Source organism: Oncorhynchus masou, unplaced genomic scaffold, assembly GCF_036934945.1.
Source record: "Oncorhynchus masou masou isolate Uvic2021 unplaced genomic scaffold, UVic_Omas_1.1 unplaced_scaffold_2903, whole genome shotgun sequence".
NCBI lineage: Eukaryota > Metazoa > Chordata > Actinopteri > Salmoniformes > Salmonidae > Oncorhynchus > Oncorhynchus masou.
The window spans coordinates 17,626-42,500 of NW_027009325.1; the positions used below are offsets into that span (position 1 = coordinate 17,626).

Below are 24,875 nucleotides of genomic sequence, written 5' to 3' on the forward strand. Positions count from 1 at the left end.
TCTCTCGTGCTCCCACACAATTTATAAACTGTATTAGATGGTGATCTCTTCCTTATGGACTAGCATAGATAGTCAACCATTTCCATATGGACAACGATAAAGACTTCATGCAGTGCCTCTTTAATTCAAAACTCCAATGTGATTATTTGGTAGGACATAGCCAGGAGTTGTACTATCAGAGTGATGAAGTATGGTACGATCTTATATTCAAATGGACTGAAACTCTTAAACACTTATGATGGAACATTTTAAAAATCAATTCCTCTCTATTTCCAATCAAGTTATTTATTTATTGGGTTGCAACTCCTCAATCCTAACATGTAGCATCCTTAGGCCTTCTGCGAACTGCCGTACTACGTACTCTCTGTGATCTCAGTTCATCAGAAAACATTTACTGCTGACCCGGGTCTCTCTGTGTGTGTTTAGGATCAATATACTTATTGTTTACACTCATATAGGAGTACACACAGGAAATGTATTTGTCAAAAGCTGAGCAAAGCATCCTATTGGTAGTTAAACAAACAGTGGGGTTGAACGGGGCAAAGCCACCAGAGCTTTAGAATTTTCAAACATGGCAGATGAGATATGAGTGTCTTGTTGTTCTGAATTAGAAAAAGTAAACAGAGGAATCGGATACAATATTTAGATTGCTTTAATGATCTGTATAGCGCTGGTTGGTTGGCCCGTTGCATTGTGGGTACAACTCTATTCCCAAACTAGGTTCTAATACCTTTTTGTTTCCCCTGTAAATTAACTCTTTCAACTCTTATTTTTACAGTTTTTATCCATGGCGACCATTTAGCCAGAGGTGTAATGTGCACCATGCCGCCTTTTGTTCTTTTAGAGCTTGATGTCATAGACAGGATCATATTCTGGACAGCCATTGGTCCATAGTAGAGGTGTGCCCACGTCGTTTATATTATAGTACTTTATTTACAAAAAATAATTTATTAAAATAATGATTTTCTATTATATTAACGAGATGTTCCAGTGACCGCTTTAACAATGGCAATACATGTCCTCAAAGATGGCAGGCGGGAGGAGGCAAATTCTGGTGGTACCATTCTAGCCAATGCAAGGGCAGATACGTGTGTCAACAACCGGCCATAGAGATAGAGAACTCATCTTTTTATCATTGTCCATATTCAATAAATTATAGTTACTGGATATACAGTGGGGCAAAAACGTATTTAGTCAGCCACCAATTGCGCAAGTTCTCCCACTTAAAAAGATGAGGCCTGTAATTTTCATCATAGGTACACTTCAACTATGACAGACAAAATTAGGAAAAAAAATCTAGAAAATCACATTGTAGGATTTTTATTGAATTTAGTTGCAAATTATGGTGGAAAATAAGTATTTGGTCACCTACAAACAAGCAAGATTTCTGGCTCTCACAGACCTGTAACTTCTTCTTTAAGAGGCTCTCCTGTCCTGCACTCATTACCTGTATTAATGGCACCTGTTTGAACTTGTTATCAGTATAAAAGACACCTGTCTACAACCTCAAACAGTCACAGTCCAAACTCCACTATTGCCAAGACCAAAGAGCTGTCAAAGGACACCAGAAACAAAATTGTAGACCTGCACCAGGCTGGGAAGAGTGAATCTGCAATAGGTAAGCAGCTTGGTTTGAAGAAATCAACTGTGGGAGCAATTATTAGGAAATGTAAGACATACAAGACCACTGATAATCTCCCTCGATCTGGGGCTCCACGCAAGATCTCACCCCGTGGGGTCAAAATGTTCACAAGAACTGTGAGCAAAAATCCCAGAACCACACGGGGGGACCTAGTGAATGACCTGCAGAGAGCTGGGACCAAAGTAACAAAGCATACCATCAGTAAGACACTACGTCGCCAAGGACTCAAATCCTGCAGTGCCAGACGTGTCCCCCGTGTCCCCCTGCTTAAGCCAGTACATGTCCAGGCCTGTCAAATAACTTTTTGGTAAAAACTCAACTCGTCGTTTTTGGAGGACAAAGAATGCTGAGTTGCATCCAAAGAACACCATACCTACTGTGAAGCATGGGGGTGGAAACATCATGCTTTGGGGCTGTTTTTCTGCAAAGGGACCAGGATGACTGATCCGTATAAAGGAAAGAATGAATGAGGCCATGTGTCGTGAGGTTTTGAGCAAGGGCATTGAAGATGAAGCGTGGCTGGGTCTTTCAGCATGACAATGATCCCAAACACACCGCCCGGGCAACGAAGGAGTGGCTTCGTAAGAAGCTTTTCAAGGTCCTGGAGTGGCCTAGCCAGTCTCCAGATCTCAACCACATAGAAAATCTTTGGAGGGAGTTGAAAGTCCGTGTTGCCCAGCAACAGCCCCAAAACATCACTGCTCTAGAGGAGATCTGCATGGAGTAATGGGCCAAATTACCAGCAACCGTGTGTGAAAACCTTGTGAAGACTTAAAGAAAATGTTTGACCTCTGTCATTGCCAACAAAGGGTATATGACAAAGTATTGAGAAACTTTTGTTATTGACCAAATACTTATTTTCCACCATAATTTGCAAATAAATTCATAAAAAATCCTACAATGTGATTTTCTAGATTTTTTTTCTTCTTCTCATTTTGTCTGTCATAGCTGAAGTGTACCTATGATGAAAATTACAGGCCTCATCTTTTAAGTGGGAGAACTTGCGCAATTGGTGGCTGACTAAATACATTTTTGCTCCACTGTATTTCAGTGGAGTTCTTTGGGACGTGTATGTAAGTGCAATATGTAGTATCTAACTGGACTGGTGTCGATCTCTCTATGGTGCTTAGTTATGAGATGATGTGATGCAGTATTCCTCCTTATGGGATTATGTGAGGCTATATCAGTGTGCATTATTTAATACTAGTTGTCTAGAGCTAGGAAGGAAGCCCTGTACTACTCTATCATATGAAATCAATACCACACATCTTTTCTCTCTTTGTCGCTCTCTATCCCCCTCCCTCTCTACCCTCCCTCTTCTCTCTTTCTCTCTCTCTCTCTTGCATAATTTATTTCCTGGCATCCACAACAAACAAGCTTACATGCATAAACATAGTAGATATTCAGTTTACTCCACAGTTTATACAAGCAGGCATACATTACTGTAGTAAATGCACTCTCGGGGCTGTGCCATTGAACCTACAGCAGAACATAGAGGTAACGCCAACAAAAAGTCTCTTAATAGAGCATTGGGCCACCATGAGCCAGAACAGCTTCAATGCACCTTGGCATAGATTCTGCAAGTGTCTGAAACTCTGTTGGAGGGATGCGACACCATTCGTCCATAGAAATTCCATAATTTGGTGTTGATGAAAAATGCGGTCTCAAGTGCCACTCCAGAATTGCCCACAAGTGTTCAATTTGGTTGAGATCTGGTGACTGAGACACTCTCTCACTCACACACTCACACACACATTATACATGTCTATTATATTGACAAGATATTCCAGTGATTGCTCTAAAAATGGAAATACATCTTTGTATCTGTGCCATTATTGCCTTTATAGTGCTGCCCATGCTGTCACAGAAGCTATCTCCATTTTCAAGTAGTCAATTTTCTACTTCATTGTCTGATTGCTCTCAAATCATTGGAATCCCCACCTACTTTAAAATGATGGAAGCCCTCAATGGCAATGTTCATGCTAAAACGGGTTATATCCATGATCGCTATGACAACGGGCACAACTCCCGATAGTCATTTTTCAAAGGTGCCAACATGCCACCTGCGTTCACTTATCAGTGCGTTCGTAACAACCTAACCATTACAAAACTTCTATTCGATCAAATAAGCCTCTCAAAGCAAATGAGCAATTCAGTTTGATGACCAACTTTAGCACTTTTTCTCATTGACCTCCATACAAAAATTCCTCAATTTGTCTGCTTATTTTCGTGGACAGATTTTGGGCTGAGTAAAACATCTCGGTTCACCTCTTGCTCTCTTGTGTCTCTCATTTATTTAAGTGTTTCCTTTATTTTGGCACTAACCTGTACATACCCATCTCTGTTAGAGGTCTGTTAGAGGTCGACCAATTATTCGGAATGGCCGATTTTCAAGTATTCATAACAATGGGAAATCGGTATTTTTGGATGCAGATTTTGCCTATTTTATATTATTGTCAGCTCGGGGGATCCAATCTTACAGTTAACTAGTCCAACGCAATAACGACCTGCCTCTCTCTCTCGTTGCACTCCACAAGGAGACTGCCTGTTACGCGAATGCAGTAAGCCAAGGTAAGTTACTAGCTACCATTAAACTTATAAAAAACAATAAATCAATCATAATCACTAGTTAACTACACAGTTTACTTCCGGCGCCGACAGAGATGGCCGCCTCGCTTCGCGTTCCTAGGAAACTATGCAGTTTTTTTTTTTTTTACGTGTTATTTCTTACATTAGTACCCCAGGTCATCTTAGGTTTCATTACATACAGTCGAGAAGAACTACTGAATATAAGATCAGCGTCAACTCACCATCAGTACGACCAAGAATATGACTTTCACGAAGCGGATCCTGTGTTCTGCCTTTCAACCAGGGCAACGGAATCGATCCCAGCCGGCGACCCAAAAAAAATGACTCCGTAAAAGAGGGAAACGAGGCGGTCTTCTGGTCAGACTCTGGAGACGAGCACATCGCGAGCACACCACTCCCTAGCATTCTTCTCGCCAATGTCCAGTCTCTTGACAACAAGGTTGATGAAATCCGAGCAAGGGTAGCATTCCAGAGGGACATCACAGACTGTAACGTTCTTTGCTTCACGGAAACATGGCTCACTGGAGAGACTCTATCGGAGGCGGTGCAGCCAGCGGGTTTCTCCACGCATCGCGCCGACAGAAACAAACATCTTTCTGGTAAGAAGAGGTGCGGGGGCGTATGCCTTATGGCTAACGAGACGTGGTGTAATCACAGAAACATACAGGAACTCAAATCCTTCTGTTCACCTGATTTAGAATTCCTCACAATCAAATGTCGACCGCATTATCTACCAAGAGAATTCTCTTCGATTCTCAGCCGTATATATTCCCCCTCAAGCAGACACATCGATGGCTCTGAACGAACTTTATTTGCAAACTGGAATCCATACATCCTGAGGCTGCATTCATTGTAGCTGGGGATTTTAACAAGGCTAATCTGAAAACAAGACTCCCTAAATTGTATCAGCATATCGATTGCGCAACCAGGGCTGGCAAAACCTTGGATCATTGCTATTCTAACTTCTGCAACGCATATAAGGCCCTGCCCCGCCCTCCTTTCGGAAAAGCTGACCACGACTCCATTTTGTTGATCCCTGCGGACAGACAGAAACTAAAACAAGAAGCTCCCACGCTGAGGTCTGTCCAACGCTGGTCCGACCAAGCTGATTCCACACTCCAAGACTGCTTCCATCACGTGGACTGGGATATGTTTCGTATTTCGTCAGACAACAACATTGACGAATACGCTGATTCGGTGTGCGAATTCATTAGAACGTGCGTTGAAGATGTCGTTCCCATAGCAACGATTAAAACATTCCCTAACCAGAAACCTTGGATTGATGGCAGCATTCGCGTGAAACTGAAAGCGCGAACCACTGCTTTTAATCAGGGCAAGGTGACTGGTAACATGACCGAATACAAACAGTGCAGCTATTCCCTCCGCAAGGCTATCAAACAAGCTAAGTATAGAGACAAAGTAGAATCTCAATTCAACGGCTCAGACACAAGAGGTATGTGGCAGGGTCTACAGTCAATCACGGACTACAGTGCCTTGTGAAAGTATTCAGCCCCCTTGAACTTTGCGACCTTTTGCCACATTTCAGGCTTCAAACATAAAGATATAAAACTGTATTTTTTTGTGAAGAATCAACAACAAGTGGGACACAATCATGAAGTGGAATGACATTTATTGGATATTTCAAACTTTTTTAACAAATAAAAAACTGAAAAATTGGGCGTGCAAAATTTCAGCCCCCTTAAGTTAATACTTTGTAGCGCCACCTTTTGCTGCGATTACAGCTGTAAGTCGCTTGGGATATGTCTCTATCAGTTTTGCACATCGAGAGACTGAAATGTTTTCCCATTCCTCCTTGCAAAACAGCTCAAGCTCAGTGAGGTTGGATGGAGAGCATTTATGAACAGCAGTTTTCAGTTCTTTCCACAGATTCTCGATTGGATTCAGGTCTGGACTTTGACTTGGCCATTCTAACACCTGGATATGTTTATTTTTGAACCATTCCATTGTAGATTTTGCTTTATGTTTTGGATCATTGTCTTGTTAGAAGACAAATCTCCGTCCCAGTCTCAGGTCTTTTGCAGACTCCATCATGTTTTCTTCCAGAATGGTCCTGTATTTGGCTCCATCCATCTTCCCATCAATTTTAACCATCTTCCCTGTCCCTGCTGAAGAAAAGCAGGCCCAAACCATGATGCTGCCACCACCATGTTTAGGGTGATGAGCTGTGTTGCTTTTACACCAAACATAACGTTTTGCATTGTTGCCAAAAAGTTCAATTTTGGTTTCATCTGACCAGAGCACCTTTTTCCACAGGTTTGGTTTGTCTCCCAGGTGGCTTTTTGACAAACTTTAAACAACACTTTTTATGTATATCTTTAAGAAATGGCTTTCTTCTTGCCACTCTTCCATAAAGGCCAGATTTGTGCAATATACGATTGTTGTCCTATGGACAGAGTCTCGCACCTCAGCTGTAGATCTCTGCAATTCATCCAGAGTGATCATGGGCCTCTTGGCTGCGTCTTCTCCTTGTATGAGCTGACAGTTTAGAGGGAGGGCCAGGTCTTGGTAGATTTGCAGTGGTCTGATACTCCTTCCATTTCAATATTATCGCTTGCACAGTGCTCCTTGGGATGTTTAAAGCTTGGCAATTTTTTTTGTATCCAAATCCGGCTTTAAACTTCTTCACAACAGTATCTCGGACCTGCCTGGTGCGTTCCTTGTTCTTCATGATGCTCTCTGCGCTTTTAACGGACCTCTGAGACTATCACAGTGCAGGTGCATTTATACGGAGACTTGATTACACACAGGTGGATTGTATTTATCATCATTAGTCATTTAGGTCAACATTGAATCATTCAGAGATCCTCACTGAACGTCTGGAGAGAGTTTGCTGCACTGAAAGTAAAGGGGCTGAATAATTTTGCACGCCCAATTTTTCAGTTTTTGATTTGTTAAAAAAAGTTTGAAATATCCAATAAATGTCGTTCCACTTCATGATTGTGTCCCACTTGTTGTTGATTCTTCACAAAAAAATACAGTTTTATATCTTTATGTTTGAAGCCTGAAATGTGTCAAAAGGTCGCAAAGTTCAAGGGGGCCGAATACTTTCGCAAGGCACTGTACAAGAAGAAAACCGTCCCAGTCACGGACCAGGATGTCTTGCTCCCAGGCAGACTAAATAACTTTTTTGCCCGCTTTGAGGACAATACAGTGCCACTGACACGGCCTGCAACGAAAACATGCAGACTCTCCTTCACTGCAGCCGAGGTGAGTAAAACATTTAAAAGTGTTAACCCTCGCAAGGCTGCAGGCCCAGACGGCATCCCCAGCCGCGCCCTCAGAGCATGCGCAGACCAGCTGGCTGGTGTGTTTACGGACATATTCAATCAATCCCTATCCCAGTCTGCTGTTCCCACATGCTTCAAGAGGGCCACCATTGTTTCTGTTCCCAAGAAAGCTAACTGAGCTAAACGACTAGCGCCCCGTAGCATTCACTTCCGTCATCATGAAGTGCTTTGAGAGACTAGTCAAGGACCATATCACCTCCACCCTACCTGACACCCTAGACCCACTCCAATTTGCTTACCGCCCAAGTAGGTCCACAGACGATGCAATCTCAACCACACTGCACACTGCCCTAACCCATCTGGACAAGAGGAATACCTATGTGAGAATGCTGTTCATCGACTACAGCTCGGCATTTAACATCATAGTACCCTCCAAGCTCGAGACCCTGGGTCTCGACCCCGCCCTGTGCAACTGGCTACTGGACTTCCTGACGGGCTGCCCCCAGGTGGTGAGGGTAGGCAACAACATCTCCACCCCGCTGATCCTCAACACTGGGGCCCCACAAGGGTGCGTTCTGAGCCCTCTCCTGTACTCCCTGTTCACCCACGACTGCGTGGCCACGCACGCCTCCAACTCAATCATCAAGTTTGCGGACGACACAACAGTGGTAGGCTTGATTACCGACAACGACGAGACGGCCTACAGGGAGGAGGTGAGGGCCCTCGGAGTGTGGTGTCAGGAAAACAACCTCACACTCAACGTCAACAAAACTAAGGAGATGATTGTGGACTTCAGGAAACAGCAGAGGGAACACCCCCCTATCCACATCAATGGAACAGTAGTGGAGAGAGTAGCAAGTTTTAAGTTCCTCGGCATACACATCACATACAAACTGAATTGGTCCACTCACACAGACAGCATTGTGAAGAAGGCACAGCAGCGCCTCTTCAACCTCAGGAGGCTGAAGAAATTCGGCTTGTCACCAAAAGCACTCTCAAACTTCTACAGATGCACAATGGAAAGCATCCTGGTGGGCTGTATCACCGCCTGGTACAGCAACTGCTCCGCCCACAACCGTAAGGCTCTCCAGAGGGTAGTGAGGTCTGCACAACGCATCACCGGGGGCAAACTATCTGTCCTCCAGGACACCTACACCACCCGTTGCATATAATCTGACTAAGCATTCAAGTATCTTACTGAGCGGTGGTAGGCAGAAGCAGGCTCGTAAACATGAATTCAAACAGTACTTTCATGTGTTTTGCTAGCAGCTCTTCGTAGTGCGTCAAGCATTGCGCTGTTTATGACTTCAAGCCTATCAACTCCCGAGATGAGGCTGGTGTAACCGAAGTCAAATGGCTGTTGTCGTTGTGTTGCTGGTTCGAGCCCAGGGAGGAGCGAGGTAGAGGGACGGAAGCTAAACTGTTACACTGGCAATACTAAAGTGCCTATAAGAACATCCAATAGTCAAAGGTTAATGAAGTACAAATGGTATAGAGGAAAATAGTCCTATAATTCCAATAATAACTACATCCTAAAACTTCTTACCTGGGAATATTGAAGACTCATGTTAAAAGGAACCACCAGCTTTCATATGGTTTCATGTTCTGAGCAAGGAACTCAAACGTTAGCTTTCTTACATGGCACATATTGCACTTTTACTTTCTTCTCTTTTACTGTGTTTTTGCATTATTTAAACCAAATTGAACATGTTTCATTATTTATTTGAGGCTATTTTGAATTTATTGATGTATTATATTAACTTCTTGAAACTCCCCATCCCGGATCCGGGTTTGTGACTAAAGCCTCAGGCTCATTAGCATAACGCAACGTTAACGATTTCTGAAAATCGCAAATAAAATGAAAATAATGCGTCTGCTCTCAAACTTAGCCTTTTCTTAACAACAATGTCATCTCAGATTTTCAAAATATGCTTTTGAACCATAGAAATTGACTAATTTGTGTAAGAGTATGCAAAGCTAGCATAGCATTTTGAGTAGCATTTAGCACGCAACATTTTCACAAAAACCAGATAACCAAATAAATAAAATCATTTACCTTTGAAGAGCTTCTGATGTTTTCAATGAGGAGACTCTCAGTTACATACCAAATGCGCAGTTTTTCCTGAAAGCGTCTGTGTGTAGGAGAAATCGTTCCGTTTTCTACATTGCGTCTGGCTACCGAAACGAACTGAAAATTCAGTCACCTACAACGTAAAACTTTTTCCGGATTAACTACATAATATCGACGAAACATGGCAAACGTTGTTTGGAATCAATCCTCAAGGTGTTTTTTCACATATCTCTTCATTGATATGCAGTTCGTGGAAGCTTGCTTTCCTCTCTGTATCGCATGGAAAAATACTGGCAGGTGACTTTTGCGCACCAATTTCGGGCGCAGGACACCGGGCGGACACCTGGTAAATGTGGTCTCTTATGGTCAATCTTCCAATGATCTGCCTACAAATACGTCACAATGCTGCAGACACCTTGGGGAAACGACAGAAAGGGCAGGCTCATTCCTCTCGCATTCACAGCCATATAAGGAGACAATGGAAAACAGAGCCTCAAAAATCCTTGTCATTTCCTGGATGCCATCTCATCTTGGTTTTGCCTGAAGCTCACGTTCTAGGGCACGCACAGAGAATATCTTGGTATTTCTGGACACGTCAGAGTGTTTTCTTTCGAAAGCTATCAATTATATGCATAGTCGAGCATCTTTTTGTGACAAAATATCTTGTTTAAAACGGGAACGTTTTTCATCCAAAAATGAAATAGCGCCCCCATAGATGTAAGAGGTTAAGTTAAAATAAGTGTTCAGTATTGTTGTAATTGTCATTATTACAAACTTTAAAAAACAAACATTTTTTGGCCGATTTTTAAATCGGTATCTGCTTTTTTGTCCTCCAATAATCGGTATTGGTATCGGCGTTGAAAAATCCTAATCGGTTGACCTCTACTCTGTATGTGTTCATAGTATGACAACAGCTAGCTACATAGAGTGCATTCGGAAAGTATTCAGACCCCTTGAGTTTTTCCACATTTTGTTACGTTACAGCCTTTTTCAAAAATGGATTAAATTTTATTTTAGATTAGTTTTTAGATATTTGTATTAAAATGGTATAAATTGTTTTGTATTAAAAATTAGGAACAGAACTACCTTCTTTACATAAATATTCAGACCCTTTGCTCTGAGACTTGAAATTGAGCTCAGGTGAATCCTGTTTCCGTTGATCATTCTTGAGCTGTTTCTGCAACTTGATTGTAGATTCAATGGATTGGACATGATTTGGAAAGGCACACCACTGTCTATTAAGGTCTCACAGTTGACAGTGCATGTCAGAGCAAAAACCAAGCCATAAGGTTGAAGGCATTGCCTGTCATTATGGGGCATTGTGTTTTGAAGGTTGAGGAATAAAGAAAATCACACACATTTTACAATAAGGCTGTAATGTAACAAAATGTGAAAAATTTGAAGGGTTCTGAATTCTTTTTGAATGCTCATACTGCTGATGGTTTATGGGTGACGTGGAGTAGCTATGTAGATGGATTGCTACAGTATTCCCATTAGTGACTGAAGAATGTGGTGAATGGGGGTGATATGACGAAGTGAGTGTGTGAGTGACTTATGATAATGAGTTAATGGGTGAACAAACTACACACTGCATTTCCAGGTAGCACCATTTCTCTACATGCATTCGTAGCCCTCCACCTCTGGGACTGGGAGACGGTTAAGAGTGTTGGACTAGTAACCGAAAGGTTTCTGGTTTGAATCCCCCGACCGACTAGGTGAACGATCTGTTGATGTGCCCTTGAGCAAGGCACTTAACGCTAATTGCTACTCTTAAGTCGCTCTGGATAAGAGTGTCTGCTCAATGACTAAAATGTGATAGCAGACAGTCTAATTGAATGAAACCCTGATTTTTCTAACCTGTCTGAGCTGTGGGATAAGATGGAATCATGGGGATATATTTTGGAGCCCCCCCCTCCCTCCTCTCCTCTACCCCTCCCATTTCTTGTCCACTCCCTGGTGTTGTGTTGAATATTCATTAATCCCCGAAAGTTTTCTGATAGTTTCTCCTTCGGAAAAACTTTTGTTGTTGATAGAAGCGGGAGAGCTGCTTATCCACAAGCAAGAGGCCAATCCCACTTCACTTATCGACAAGCACGAGGCCAATGCACTTCTTCACTTCCATGATAAGCTCCTGCATTGTTTTTCTCTGGCAAGGAGAGAACATGCAGTAGCCTTAATTGCAGTCTGTAGATTTAGTGGGATCTCTATCTGAAGGTCTATCAGAAGGTTCCTTCCTGAAGGTTGGCAGGGTGATGGGGTGAGTTTCACTCATGAACAGATGACCAGTAATCACACCTTTTTGTGTGGGGGTGTATGTGTGGATGTGTGCATGCGTGTGTGTGCGTGCACCTGTGTGTATCCATTCCTTCCTCTCTAGGTTGTTGAGGGATACCAAGGTGTAAACATCACCCTGGCAGCTGAATCCCTGTCATTCGCCAACACCTCCATGGTGCCAGCCCCGGTCCCTCTACCCACCATGGTGCCCTCTGAGCCCTGGGCACTGGACCTGCGTCTTTACATGCTCTTCTTCCTGCCCTTCCTCATCCTGCTGGTGTTCATGAAGGACCTGAAGAACATGGCCGTCCTGTCGTTGCTGGCCAACGTCTGCATGGCCGTCAGCGTCATCATCATCTTCCAGTACATCACGACGGTAAGCATGTTGTTTACACTGTTGTTGTTTACACTGTTGTTGTGGCTGTCAGGGTCATCATCATCTTCCAGTGCATCATCTTCCAGTGCATCGGTAAGCATGTTGTTTACACTGTTGTGTTGTCATCTTCCAGTGTCAGGGTCATCATCATCTTCCAGTGCATCACGACGGTAAGCATGTTGTTTACACTGTTGTTGTTTACACTGTTGTTGTGGCTGTCAGGGTCATCACTGTTGTTGTGGCTGTCAGGGTCATCATCATCTTCCAGTTCCAGTGTCATCATCATCTTCCATCACGACGGTAGCTTGTTGTTTACACTGTTGTTGTTTACACTGTTGTTGTGGCTGTCAGGGTCATATCATCTTCCAGTGCATCAGCATGTTGTTTACACTGTTGTTGTGGCTGTCAGGGTCATTATAAGCATGCATGTTGTTTACACTGTTGTTGTTTACACTGTTGTTGTGGCTGTCAGGGTCATCATCATCTTCCAGTGCATCACGACGGTAAGCATGTTGTTTACACTGTTGTTGTGGCTGTCAGGGTCATCATCATCTTCCAGTGCATCACGACGGTAAGCATGTTGTTTACACTGTTGTTGTGTTGTTGTGTTCATCATCATCTTCCAGTGCATGTTGTTGGCTGTTGTTGTACACTGTTGTTGTGGCTGGGTCATCATCATCTTCCAGTGCATCACGACGGTAAGCATGTTGATTACACTGTTGTTGTGCTGTGTTGTGAGACAACATGTTGTTTAAACACTGTTGTTGTGGCTGAGGGTCATCACAAAAAATAAATCATGGAATCCTTTTGTTCAACAAAATGTAATCTACATTTTTGACTTTTGTTCAACAAAATGTAATCTACATTTTTGACTCATCAAAGGTAGCCAGCTTGGGCAGACATATCAGCCGAACAGACTCGTGCCATTCTTTCTACAATGGAAATCAAATATTATTCGGAAAGTTCTTCCTAACACTGTTGCAGAAGTTCCCACAAAGTGATGTAGGTTACTTTGCTTTCACCCTTCTTCCCAGTTCATCCCAAACCAGCTCAATGGGGTTTGTCTGGAGACTGCTGGCCATTCCATGATTTGAAGCCTACCGTCTTATTTTCTTCGAAGGTAGTTCTGACATAGCCTAGAGGTATGTTTTGGGTCATTATCTTGCTTTAGGATAAACCCTTGACCAATACACCAGAGGGTATTGCATGGCGCTGCAAAATGCTGTGGTAGCCATTTTGGTTCAGGGTGTCACTCACTCTGTGCAAGTCGCCAACTCTGGATCCAGCAAAAGAGCCCGAGACCATCACGCTTCCTCCTCCGTGTTTGACAGTTGGTGTCACACACTGAAGAACCATCCTTTTACCTACTCGATGGTGTACAAAAACCCTGCGTGATGAACCGAAGATTTCACATTTTGATTCATAAGACTTAAGACACAAGTCTTCTGTAGTCCACTGGTGGTGCTTCATGGCCCAGGCAAGCCTCTCTTATTTTGCCAATTTAGCAATGGCTTTCTGACTGCCACTCGACCTGTCAAACCTGCAGCTTGTTAAAACTTTAAACCGGTAGTCTCTTTCACGCAGGGTGAAACTGAGACTCGTTTACTTCGACCAGTATTAAGTTGTGCTTGAAGCTGTTGCCCTGTGAGCCGGCTATCCCGCAAGCTGTTGACTCTCAGAAACTTGTCTTCTGATTCTTTTTTGGCTTTAGGTCTGTCAGACCTCTTCCTGTCAGAGTTCCCTCCAGTTTCCAAGTGCCTTTTGATGATGTAGGAAACTGTACTCACTGACACCATGGCTTTCTTTGCAATTTCTCTAAAGGAAAGACCTACACTTTTAAGGGTCTGTCTGGCTTCCTTTGTTAATTGTTTTTTTCTTGCCATTATGATAGCAATATACTACTTATTGCAGTACAATACTGTCCAAATAATGCTTAAGAGGGTGTAGTAACAGTCTGTTCCAACACTGCTTTAATACAGAGTAATCAACACAAATTGGGACACCTATAGGAATTGTTAGCATCTACTTTCAAGGCTTAATTTACTTCCATTGCTGCAGAACCGCTGTAAGTTGTTAACCCATTATTTGTTCCCTGAAAAATAGCTTTTTTTACAACTCTGAAATGTACATTATTTTTCAGTTATTGGTAAACTTTTTTTTAAACCTCTGTCAGTCTACCGCTTACATTTGAACCATTTCAGTTTATTCACTGGACTTGAACTGCTTACATTTCACCCACATTTTTGCAGTTTTTATTGTTCTAAAACTTTAGACCGGTAATGTAAATCAGATCAAGCCTGAATCGTGTGATGTAGTAGAGAGTTGTAGTTTCCAGCAGGCCAATATTTTACATAGAATACCAGTCAAAAGATTAGGGACACCCACACATTCAAATTATTTTTTTAAACATTATTCTACATTGTAGAATAATATTCAAGACATCAAAACTATGACATAAAACATATGGAATCTTGTAGTAACCCAAAAAGTTTTAAACAAATCAAAATATATTTTAGTTTCTTCAAAGTAGCCACCCTTTGCCTTGATGACAGGTTTACACACTCTTGGCATTCTCTCAACCAGCTTCACCTGGAATGCTTTTCCAACAGTTCCCACATACAGTTGAAGTCAGAAGTTTACATACACCTGTCCTTGGGGTTTCGCCTGCCAAATAAGTTCTGTTATACTTGCAGACATCATTCAAACAGTTTTAGAAACTTCAGTGTTTTCTATCCAAATCTACTAATAATATGCATATCTTAGCTTCTGGGCCTGAGTAGCAGGCAGTTTACTTTGGACACGCTTTTCATTGGGACGTGAATATACTGCCCCCTATCCCAAAGAAGTTAAGTGAAGTAATCTGTCTACAAACAGTTGGTGGAAGAATTACTTGTGTCATGCACAAAGTAGATGTCCTGACCGACTTGCCAAAACTATAGTTTGTTAACAAGACATTTGTGGAGTGGTTAAAAAATGAGTTTTATTAACTCCAACCAAAGAGTATGTATACTTCTGACATCAACTGTATGCTGAGCACTTGTTGGCTGCTTTTCTTTCAATCTGCGGTCCAACTCATCCCAAACCATCTCAATTGGGTTCAGGTCGGTGAATGTGGAGTCAAGGTCATCTGATGCAGCACTCCATCACTCTCCTTCGTCAAATAGCCCTTACACAGTCTTGGAGGTGTTGGGTCATTGTCCTGCTGAAAAACAAATGATAGTCCTACTAAGTGCAAACCAGATGGGATGGCATATCACTGCAGAATGCAGTGAGAATTCCAAGAGTGTGTAAGAGAATACCAAGAGTGTGTAAAGCTGTCGTCAATGCAAAGGGTGAATACTTTGAAGAATCTCATATAATTTTGATTTGTTTAAAACCTCTTGATACTCCCCATCCCGGATCCGGGATCGTGAATAAAGCCTCAGGCTCATTAGCATAATGCAACGTTAACGATTTCTGAAAATCGCAAATAAAATGAAAATAATGCACCTGCTCTCAAGCTTAGCCTTTTCTTAACAACACTGTCATCTCAGATTTTCAAAATATGCTTTTGAACCATAGCAAATCAATCATTTGTGTAAGAGTATTGCAAGCTAGCTTAGCATTTTGCGTAGCATTTAGCACGCAACATTTTCACAAAAACCAGATAACCAAATAAATAAAATAATTTACCTTTGAAGAGCTTCGGATGTTTTCAATGAGGAGACTCTCAGTTACATAGCAAATGTTCAGTTTTTCCTGAAAGAATCTTTGTGTAGGAGAAATCGCTCCGTTTTGTACATCACATTTTGGCTACCGAAACTAACCGAAAATTCAGTCACCAAAACGTCAAACTTTTTCCGAATTAACTCCATAATATCGACCGAAACATGGCAAACGTTGTTTAGAATCAATCCTCAAGGTGTTTTTTCACATATCTCTTCATTGATATGCAGTTCGTGGAAGCCTGCTTTCCCCTCAGAATCGCATGGAAAAATACCAGCAGCTGAAAATGACGCACAAATTTCGACGGAGGACACCGGGCGGACACCTGGAAAATGTAGTCTCTTATGGTCAATCTTCCAATGATATGCCTACAAATACGTCACAATGCTGCAGACACCTTGGGGAAACGATAGATAGGGCAGGCTCATTCCTCTCGCATTCACAGCCATATAAGGAGACAATGGAAAACAAAGCCTCAAATCCTGCTGATTTCCTGGTTGCCGTTTCATCTTGGTTTTGCCTGTAGCTCCCGTTCTAGGGCACCCACAGACAATATCTTTCTTTCCAAAGCTATCAATTATATGCATAGTCGAGCATCTTTTTGTGACAAAATATCTTGTTTAAAACGGGAACGTTTTTCATCCAAAAATGAAATAGCGCCCCCAGAGTTTCTTAACACTTTTCTTTGGTTACTTAATGATTCCGTATGTGTTATATCATAGGTTTGATGTCTTCACTATTATTCTACAATGTAGAAGTAAAGAAAAATCCTGGAAGGGGTAGGTGTGTCAACCTTTTGAGTGGTACTGTAGTTTAGCGCAGATATCGTAGTAATTAATGACCATAATTGATTGCGTGTCCGCTTTAACTTGTCCAGTCTGTGCGGTGCAGACACGGAAACTGAGGGAAGAGAGAACCCTGTGACGGAGAGGGATAGAAAGCAGTTGCTTTGCATATCTGAAAATACATGACCTAAGTGAAAAGTACACCCTGAAAAAATTATGATAAAAATAAATACTCTACCATTCAAAAGTTTGAGGTGACTTAGAAGTTTTGTGTTCATTAAAATAACATCAAATTGATCAGAAATACAGTGTAGACATTGTTAATGTTGTAAATGACTATTGTAGCCGGAAATGGCAGATTTGTTTTAACTTCTTGCGTCGAGCAATCCGGGATCCTATTTATAGCCTCAAGCTCATTAGCATAACGCAACGTTAACTATTCATGAAAATCGCAAATGAAATGAAATAAATATATTTGCTCTCAAGCTTAGACTTTTGTTAACAACACTGTCATCTCAGATTTTCAAAATATGCTTTTCAACCATAGCTAAACAAGCATTTGTGTAAGAGTATTGATAGCTAGCGTAGCATTTAGCGTAGCATTTAGTGGGCAACATTTTCACAAAAATCAGAAAAGCATTAAAATAAAATCATTTACCTTTCAAGAACTTTGGATGTTTTCAATGAGGAGACTCTCAGTTAGATAGCAAATGTTCAGTTTTTCCTGAAAGATTCTTTGTGTAGGAGAAAAATGCTCCGTTTTGTACATCACTTTTGGCTACCAAAACAAACCGAAAATTCAGTCTCCAAAACGCCGAACTTTTTTCCAAATTAACTCCATAATATCGACTGAAACATGGCAAACGTTGTTTAGAATCAATCCTCAAGGTGTTTTTCACATATCTCTTCATTGATATATTGTTCGTGGAAGCCTGCTTTCTTCTCTGAATCACATGGAAAAATACTTGCAGCTGAGGTTTGCGCACGAATTTCGGCGCAGGACACCGGACTGACACCTGGTAAATGTGGTTTCTTATGGTCAATCTTCCAATGATATGCCTACAAATACTTCACAATGCTGCAGACACCTTGGGGAAACGGCAGAAATTGTGGGCTCATTCCTGTCGCATTCACAGCCATATAAGGAGACATTGGAAAACAGAGCTTCAAAAATTTTGCTCATTTCCTGTTTGAAGTTTCATCTTGGTTTCGCCTGTAGCATCAGTTCTGGGGCACTCACAGATAATATCTTTGCAGTTTTGGAAACGTGTGTTTTCTTTCCAAAGCTGTCAATTATATGCATAGTCGAGCATCTTTTTGTGACAAAATATTGCGCTTAAAACAGGCACGTTTTTTTATCCAATAATGAAATAGCACCCCCATAGATTCAAGAGGTTAATGGAATATCTACATACGCGTACAGAGGCCCCGTGTTCCAATGGCACGTTGTGTTAGCTAATCCAAGTTTATCATTTTAAGAGGCTAATTGATCATTAGAAAGCCCTTTTGCAATTATGTTACCACAGCTGAAAACTGTTGTGTGCTGCCTTTAAAGAAAGAAGCAATACAACTGGTCCTTAGACTAGTTGAGTATCTGGAGCATCAGCATTTGTGGGTTCGATTACAGGCTCAAAATGGCCAGAAACAAATAACTTTCTTCTGTTCTGAGAAATGAAGGCTATTCCATGCGAGAAATTGCCAAGAAACTGAAGATCTCGTACAACGCTGTGTACTACTCCCTTCACAGAACAGTGCAAACTGGCCCTAACCAGAATAGACACAGGAGTGGGAGGCCCCGGTGCACAACTGAGCAAGAGGACAAGTACATTACTGTCCAGTTTGAGAAACAGACGCCTCACAAGTCCTCAACTGTCAGCTTCATTAAATAGTACCCGCAAAACACCAGTCTCAAGGTCAACGTTGAAGAAGCGAACCCGGGATGCTGGCATTCTGGCAGAATTCCTCTATCCGGTGTCTGTGTTCTTTTGCCCATCTTAATCTTTTCATTTTATTGGTAGTCTGAGATATGGCTTTTTCTTTGCCACTCTGCCTTGAAGGCCTGCATCCTAGAGTCGCCTGTTCACTCCCCCTTCCCCCCCAAACTACCACCTACGGCTATGACTACCATCTTGGGACTTTTATTAATTGTTTTATTCAGTCTTACAACGTTCAACCCACACAGTGCATTTAATGTGTAAAAACTGTGATTGTTTTAATAGAATGAACCAAAACCGAACCGATTTCAAAAAGCATGCTCAGCACTACAAAGCTTTTCTACTTGGACTGTTCCCAAGGTCATTCTAAGAATACAATTAGGCATTTTGGAGCAGATTGACATCAGATGTAAGTGTTCCTGACGTGTCGTGTAATCCAGCATTGATTGCTGTTTTAGATTTCCCACAGAAGGTTGTGCCAGCCAGGGTTGTGTATCTGCGAGTGTGTGTGGCACAGCTCATCCCTCAGCTGTGTGGGTGGGTGGCTGGGCAGTGGTCTAGGTGCCCTTGTGAACAGCCCTCATCAATCACCAACTGAATTATGTTTTAAATAGATTCATTAGGACCCCTGTCAGTCGCTGGGCGTCTGTGTGACGTGGTAGACGACACGCGTCCACAGGGGAACACAACACTGCATCCCTAATTCACCTTTAGGTCACCTAGCCGTCAACCCATTAACCAAACTCCATTTCTCCTCCCTCTCTTTCTGTTCTGTCTCTTAGTCTCTGCCTAATGTGTCATGGACTCTCTTACTGTCCTTTCTTTCATTCCTTCCACTCTGTGCCTGGGATTCTTCTTTTTCTCTGTTCCCTCTCGCTGTCTCACTCGGTTTTATCTGTGAGTCAGGGGAAATCTTACCCTCTCTTCACTGTGTCTCTGAGCCAGTGTCTTTTGTGTCCTTGGCAGTGATGAGAAAGTTGATTCTGTTCTATAGGCTCTTATGGGAGTAGCTCCTCTGACAGACTGTCGTTGTCCCTGTTTTCCTAAACGCCTGCTTCTCTGTCTGCTGTCGCCCCTCTCTGACAGGATTTTGGGGACCTTCATCGTCTCCCTCTCACTTCCCCCTTGGGCAAGTTCCCCTTCTTCTTCGGAACAGCCATCTTTGCCTTCGAAGGCATCGGAGTGGTAAGTACTCTTCAACAGGTGTTATGAAACACCTGATTGGTTCCGGCACTTATGTGACCAGCTCTGGATTGGTGGATGATTGGGGACCATGGGCCACGGCTGCAGTTAAGCCTTGAACACTGCATGGCTAAGAGAATGTTCAAGCCAAGGATAGTATTCGTGTTAATGTCATATATTTGATCCAGGGTGAATAGTGAGGATGGTGAGATCACATACTCATCTTACCCTCAGTGTGGTCATTTAACAAGAGGATGCATCCGGTTCTCAAGGGAAATGAAAAGAGAGCCTGACTTCTTCTTTTGGATGTCAACAAGTCGGCACCACTCCATCTTAACTCCTCCTCCACATTTACTGGATTGGATGAACAGTGTGAAAGTGAACCTCCCACCAGCATTTTATTTTTTTCTCATCAGGACCAGAAAGAAAAACGCTGCTCAGGTGTGCCTGCTAAGTTAGGTTAACCTTAGCTAGGTTAAATGCTGACCTCAGAGAGGGTTGAAGAACGGAAAAGTTCAATGATAACTCCTGGTGAGCGGGTTAAACTGGGCTAACTGGGCTAAGCTAATGTTAACCTTCAGCTGGAGCTGGGGATTCGGTGGGGCTGGGGATTCAGTGGGGCTGGGGATTCAGTGGGGCTGGGGATTCGGTGGGGCTGGGGATTCGGTGGGGCTGGGGATTCGGTGGGGCTGGGGATTCGGTGGGGCTGAGGATTCGGGTGGGGCTGAGGATTCGGGTGGGGCTGGGGATTCGGGTGGGGCTGAGGATTCGGTGGGGCTGGGGAGGGTGGGGCTGAGGATTCGGGTGGGGCTGAGGATTCGGGTGGGGCTGAGGATTCGGGTGGGGCTGAGGATTCGGGTGGGGCTGGGGATTGGGGCTGGGGATTGTGGGGCTGGGGATTCGGTGGGGCTGGGGATTCGGTGGGGCTGGGGATTCGGTGGGGCTGGGGATTCGGGTGGGGCTGGGGATTGGGTGGGGCTGGGGATTCGGGTGGGGCTGAGGATTCGGGTGGGGCTGGGGATTCGGGTGGGGCTGGGGATTCGGTGGGGCTGAGGATTCGGGTGGGGCTGAGGATTCGGGTGGGGCTGAGGATTCGGGTGGGGCTGGGGTTTCGGGTGGGGCTGGGGATTCGGGTGGGGCTGGGGATTCGGGTGGGGCTGGGGATTCGGGTGGGGCTGGGGATACAGGGGAATTCAGATGGGGATGGGGATTCGGTGGGGCTGGGGATTCGGTGGGGCTGGGGATTCGGTGGGGCTGGGGATTCGGTGGGGCTGGGGATTCGGGTGGGGCTGGGGATTCGGGTGGGGCTGGGGATTCGGTGGGGCTGGGGATTCGGTGGGGCTGGGGATTCGGGTGGGGCTGGGGATTCGGGTGGGGCTGGGGATTCGGGTGGGGCTGGGGATTCGGTGGGGCTGGGGATTCGGGTGGGGCTGAGGGGGTGGGGCTGGGGATTCGGGTGGGGCTGGGGATTCGGGTGGGGCTGGGAATTCGGGTGGGGCTGGGGATTCGGGTGGGGCTGGGGATTTGGGTGGGGATGGGGATACAGATGGGAATTCAGATGGGGATGGGGATTCGGTGGGGCTGGGGATTCGGTGGGGCTGGGGATTCGGTGGGGCTGGGGATTCGGTGGGGCTGGGGATTCGGTGGGGCTGGGGATTCGGTGGGGCTGGGGATTCGGTGGGGCTGGGGATTCGGGTGGGGCTGAGGATTCGGGTGGGGCTGGGGATTCGGGTGGGGATGGGGGCAGATGGGATTCAGATGGGGATGGGGATTCAGTGGGGCTGGGGATTTGGGGCTGGGGATTCGGGTGGGGCTGGGGATTCGGGTGGGGCTGGGGATTCGGGTGGGGCTGGGGATTTGGGGCTGAGGATTCGGGTGGGGCTGGGGATTCGGGTGGGGCTGGGGATTCGGGTGGGGCTGGGGATTCGGGTGGGGCTGGGGATTCGGTGGGGCTGGGGATTCGGTGGGGGGATTTGGGGCTGAGGATTCGGGTGGGGCTGGGGATACAGATGGGAATTCAGATGGGGATGGGGATTCAGTGGGGCTGGGGATTCGGTGGGGCTGGGGATTCGGGTGGGGCTGGGGATTCGGTGGGGCTGGGGATTCGGGTGGGGCTGAGGATTCGGGTGGGGCTGGGGATTCGGGTGGGGCTGGGGATTCGGGTGGGGCTGGGGATTCGGGTGGGGCTGGGGATTCGGTGGGGCTGGGGATTCGGGTGGGGCTGAGGATGGGGGGATTCGGGTGGGGCTGAGGATTCGGGTGGGGCTGGGGATTCGGGTGGGGCTGGGGATTCGGGTGGGGCTGAGGATTCGGGTGGGGCTGGGGATTCAGATTCGGGTGGGGCTGGGGATTCGGGTGGGGCTGGGGATACAGATGGGAATTCAGATGGGGATGGGGATTCGGTGGGGCTGGGGATTCGGTGGGGCTGGGGATTCGGTGGGGCTGGGGATTCGGTGGGGCTGGGGATTCGGTGCTGGGGATTCGGTGGGGCTGGGGATTCGGTGGGGCTGGGGATTCGGGTGGGGCTGGGGATTCGGGTGGGGCTGGGGATTCGGGTGGGGATGGGGATACAGATGGGAATTCAGATGGGGCTGGGGATTCAGTGGGGCTGGGGATTCAGTGGGGCTGGGGATTCAGTGGGGCTGGGGATTCAGTGGGGCTGGGGATTCAGTGGGGCTGGGGATTCAGTGGGGCTGGGGATTCAGTGGGGATGGGGATTCAGATGGGGATGGGGATTCAGATGGGGATGGGGATTCAGATGGAGCTGGTGATTTGATGGGGATGGTGTCCTGCAGACAAGGATAGTGTGTGTGTGTGTGTGTGTGTGTGTGTGTGTGTGTGTGTGTGTGTGTGTGTGTGTGTGTGTGTGTGTGTGCGCACCCGCCATGGGCATGATGATGTATGAGGTGGTACCACAGTGTATTGACAGAGGGGCAGAGGAATACTCCCTGACCGCCGCTAACCCATTAATCAGCCAACCGGTGGGCACAGGGTGATGGCCGACACGTCACCGCGACAGACAGAGACGACAGCCAGGCCACTCCAGATCAGCACATCTCCCTAGAGAGGGAGGAAGGAGCGAAGAGTACAAAATAAGAGAAAGGTTGTGGAGAGAATTGCTGACGCTGCTCAGATAGGATAGATGACCAGGAAGAATGAATGATAGCAGATAAAGTAAAGAAATAATTGAAGTAGTTAGGCCTCCTCCAGCTATCCCGTTCCACTCTCTCTGAGTGACTTCTCTCTCTCCTCTCTCTCCTCTCTCTCTTGGAGTGATCCACGACCATATGGGTTCTCTCAGTCACCCTGACAGGGTAATTATCCGCCTGGGGATGTGATCTTCACACCATTCCCATGGGATAAGCAATGGGGAAGGGAGAGAGCCGGCCTGAAACGGGTGTCACTGAGCCAATTGGTAATAACTGATTGGCCAGAGCTGCTGCCAGTAAAAACGTATCTAACAGAGGGAAGGGGTTGGGTTAAATGTGGAAGACACATTTCGATTGAATGCGTTCAGTTGTGCAACTGACTTAGGTGTCCCCTTTCCCACATCTCCAGTAGGTACTTGACTTCTGTTAGCTCGGACTATGGTTCCTTCTAGCACTAAAAACCGGGCCAAAGTGCTTTGGTGTGCTTCTCATTTACTGACACACCTTTATCTGTACATTTTCCACCTGTCTCTCCAGCACAGAGTTCATAAAACAGAGAACGAGTGCAGCTCCCTGCAGATACTCTTGGCGCTAATGCTAATTGTGTTGGCTAGGCCAGCTAAAGCAAATTTTTAGGTGTTTTGGCTTTGGGCTTCAGGGTTTAAAGGAAGGTTATTAAGGTGGGTTGCGGGTTTCTTTCCAAAAAATCATCTAAACCCCCTTTAATCCTCACTTTGTCAGAATATATCTCTCCCTCCTCTCTCAAGGATAAACTAAGACTATAAGTAAGTATTTTTTGTGGGTTTTTTTTGGTGAATTTTACCCCTTTTTCCTCCCAATTTCGTGATATCCAATTGTTTTAGTAGCTACTATATTGTCTCATCGCTACAACTCCCGTACGGGCTCGGGAGAGACGAAGGTTGAAAGTCATGCGTCCTCCGATACAACCCAACCAGCCGTACTGCTTCTTAACACAGCGCGTATCCAACCCGGAAGCCAGCCGCACCAATGTGTCGGAGGGTACACAGTGCACCTGGCAATCTTGGTTAGCGCGCACTGCGCCCGGCCCGCCACAGGAGTCGCTGGTGCGCTGGTTTTATAGGTAGTGTTTGATTCCAGGGGTTTATAGGTAGTGTTTGATTCCAGGGGTTTATAGGTAGTGTTTGATTCCAGGGAGTTTATAGGTAGTGTTTGATTCCAGGGAGATTATAGGTAATGTTTGATTCCAGGGAGATTATAGGTAGTGTTTGATTCCAGGGAGTTTATAGGTAGTGTTTGATTCCAGGGAGATTATAGGTAGTGTTTGATTCCAGGGAGATTATAGGTAGTGTTTGATTCCAGGGAGTTTATAGGTAGTGTTTGATTCCAGGGAGTTTATAGGTAGTGTTTGATTCCAGGGAGTTTATAGGTAGTGTTTGATTCCAGGAGTTTATAGGTAGTGTTTGATTCCAGGGAGTTTATAGGTAGTGTTTGGTTCCAGGGAGTTTATAGGTAGTGTTTGGTTCCAGGGAGTTTATAGGTAGTGTTTGATTCCAGTGTTTGGCCTCTTACCTCTCACTCTTCCATCAAGTCCAGGGCAGTTAGCAGATGGATACAGGTCATGGGTGAAAGTCTTTGGTGAATTTGAATCTTTGGTGAAGTTTTCTCCTCTGGGTCCGGGGAGAGGGGGAGGGCGGGAAAAGCCCCCCAAAATGTAGTCCGGCACAGAACAGTTGTTGTAATTTTTTTTTAAAGAGAGACCGCTACTTGTGGCTGTTGAGACAGGCTCCCTGGTTCTCTTGGCAGGTTATTTGTATACTGTGTAGATATGCTGTTTTGTGCAGAGAGAGATTTCCAAGACTTTGATCTCTCCACTTTCCCTGGGCTTTGCTTTTTACTTGAACGGAGAAGGCGTTGTTGCTTATTTGTGTCGTCACGCTA

General features: G+C 44.9%; 1 protein-coding gene across 1 annotated transcript in view; it reads left to right on the top strand.

The window, feature by feature from the left end:
- Positions 1–19,851, top strand: part of LOC135534002 (neutral amino acid uniporter 4-like) — a 31,459-nt gene extending 11,608 nt beyond the window's left edge. The window contains exons 3-4 of the mRNA XM_064961164.1: positions 11,928–12,200; positions 19,711–19,851. Coding sequence (XP_064817236.1) covers positions 11,928–12,200; positions 19,711–19,836 — 399 coding nt within the window. The 3' untranslated portion in view covers positions 19,837–19,851. The remainder of the gene's footprint in view (positions 1–11,927; positions 12,201–19,710) is intronic.
- The last annotated feature ends 5,024 nt before the right edge of the window (positions 19,852–24,875 follow it).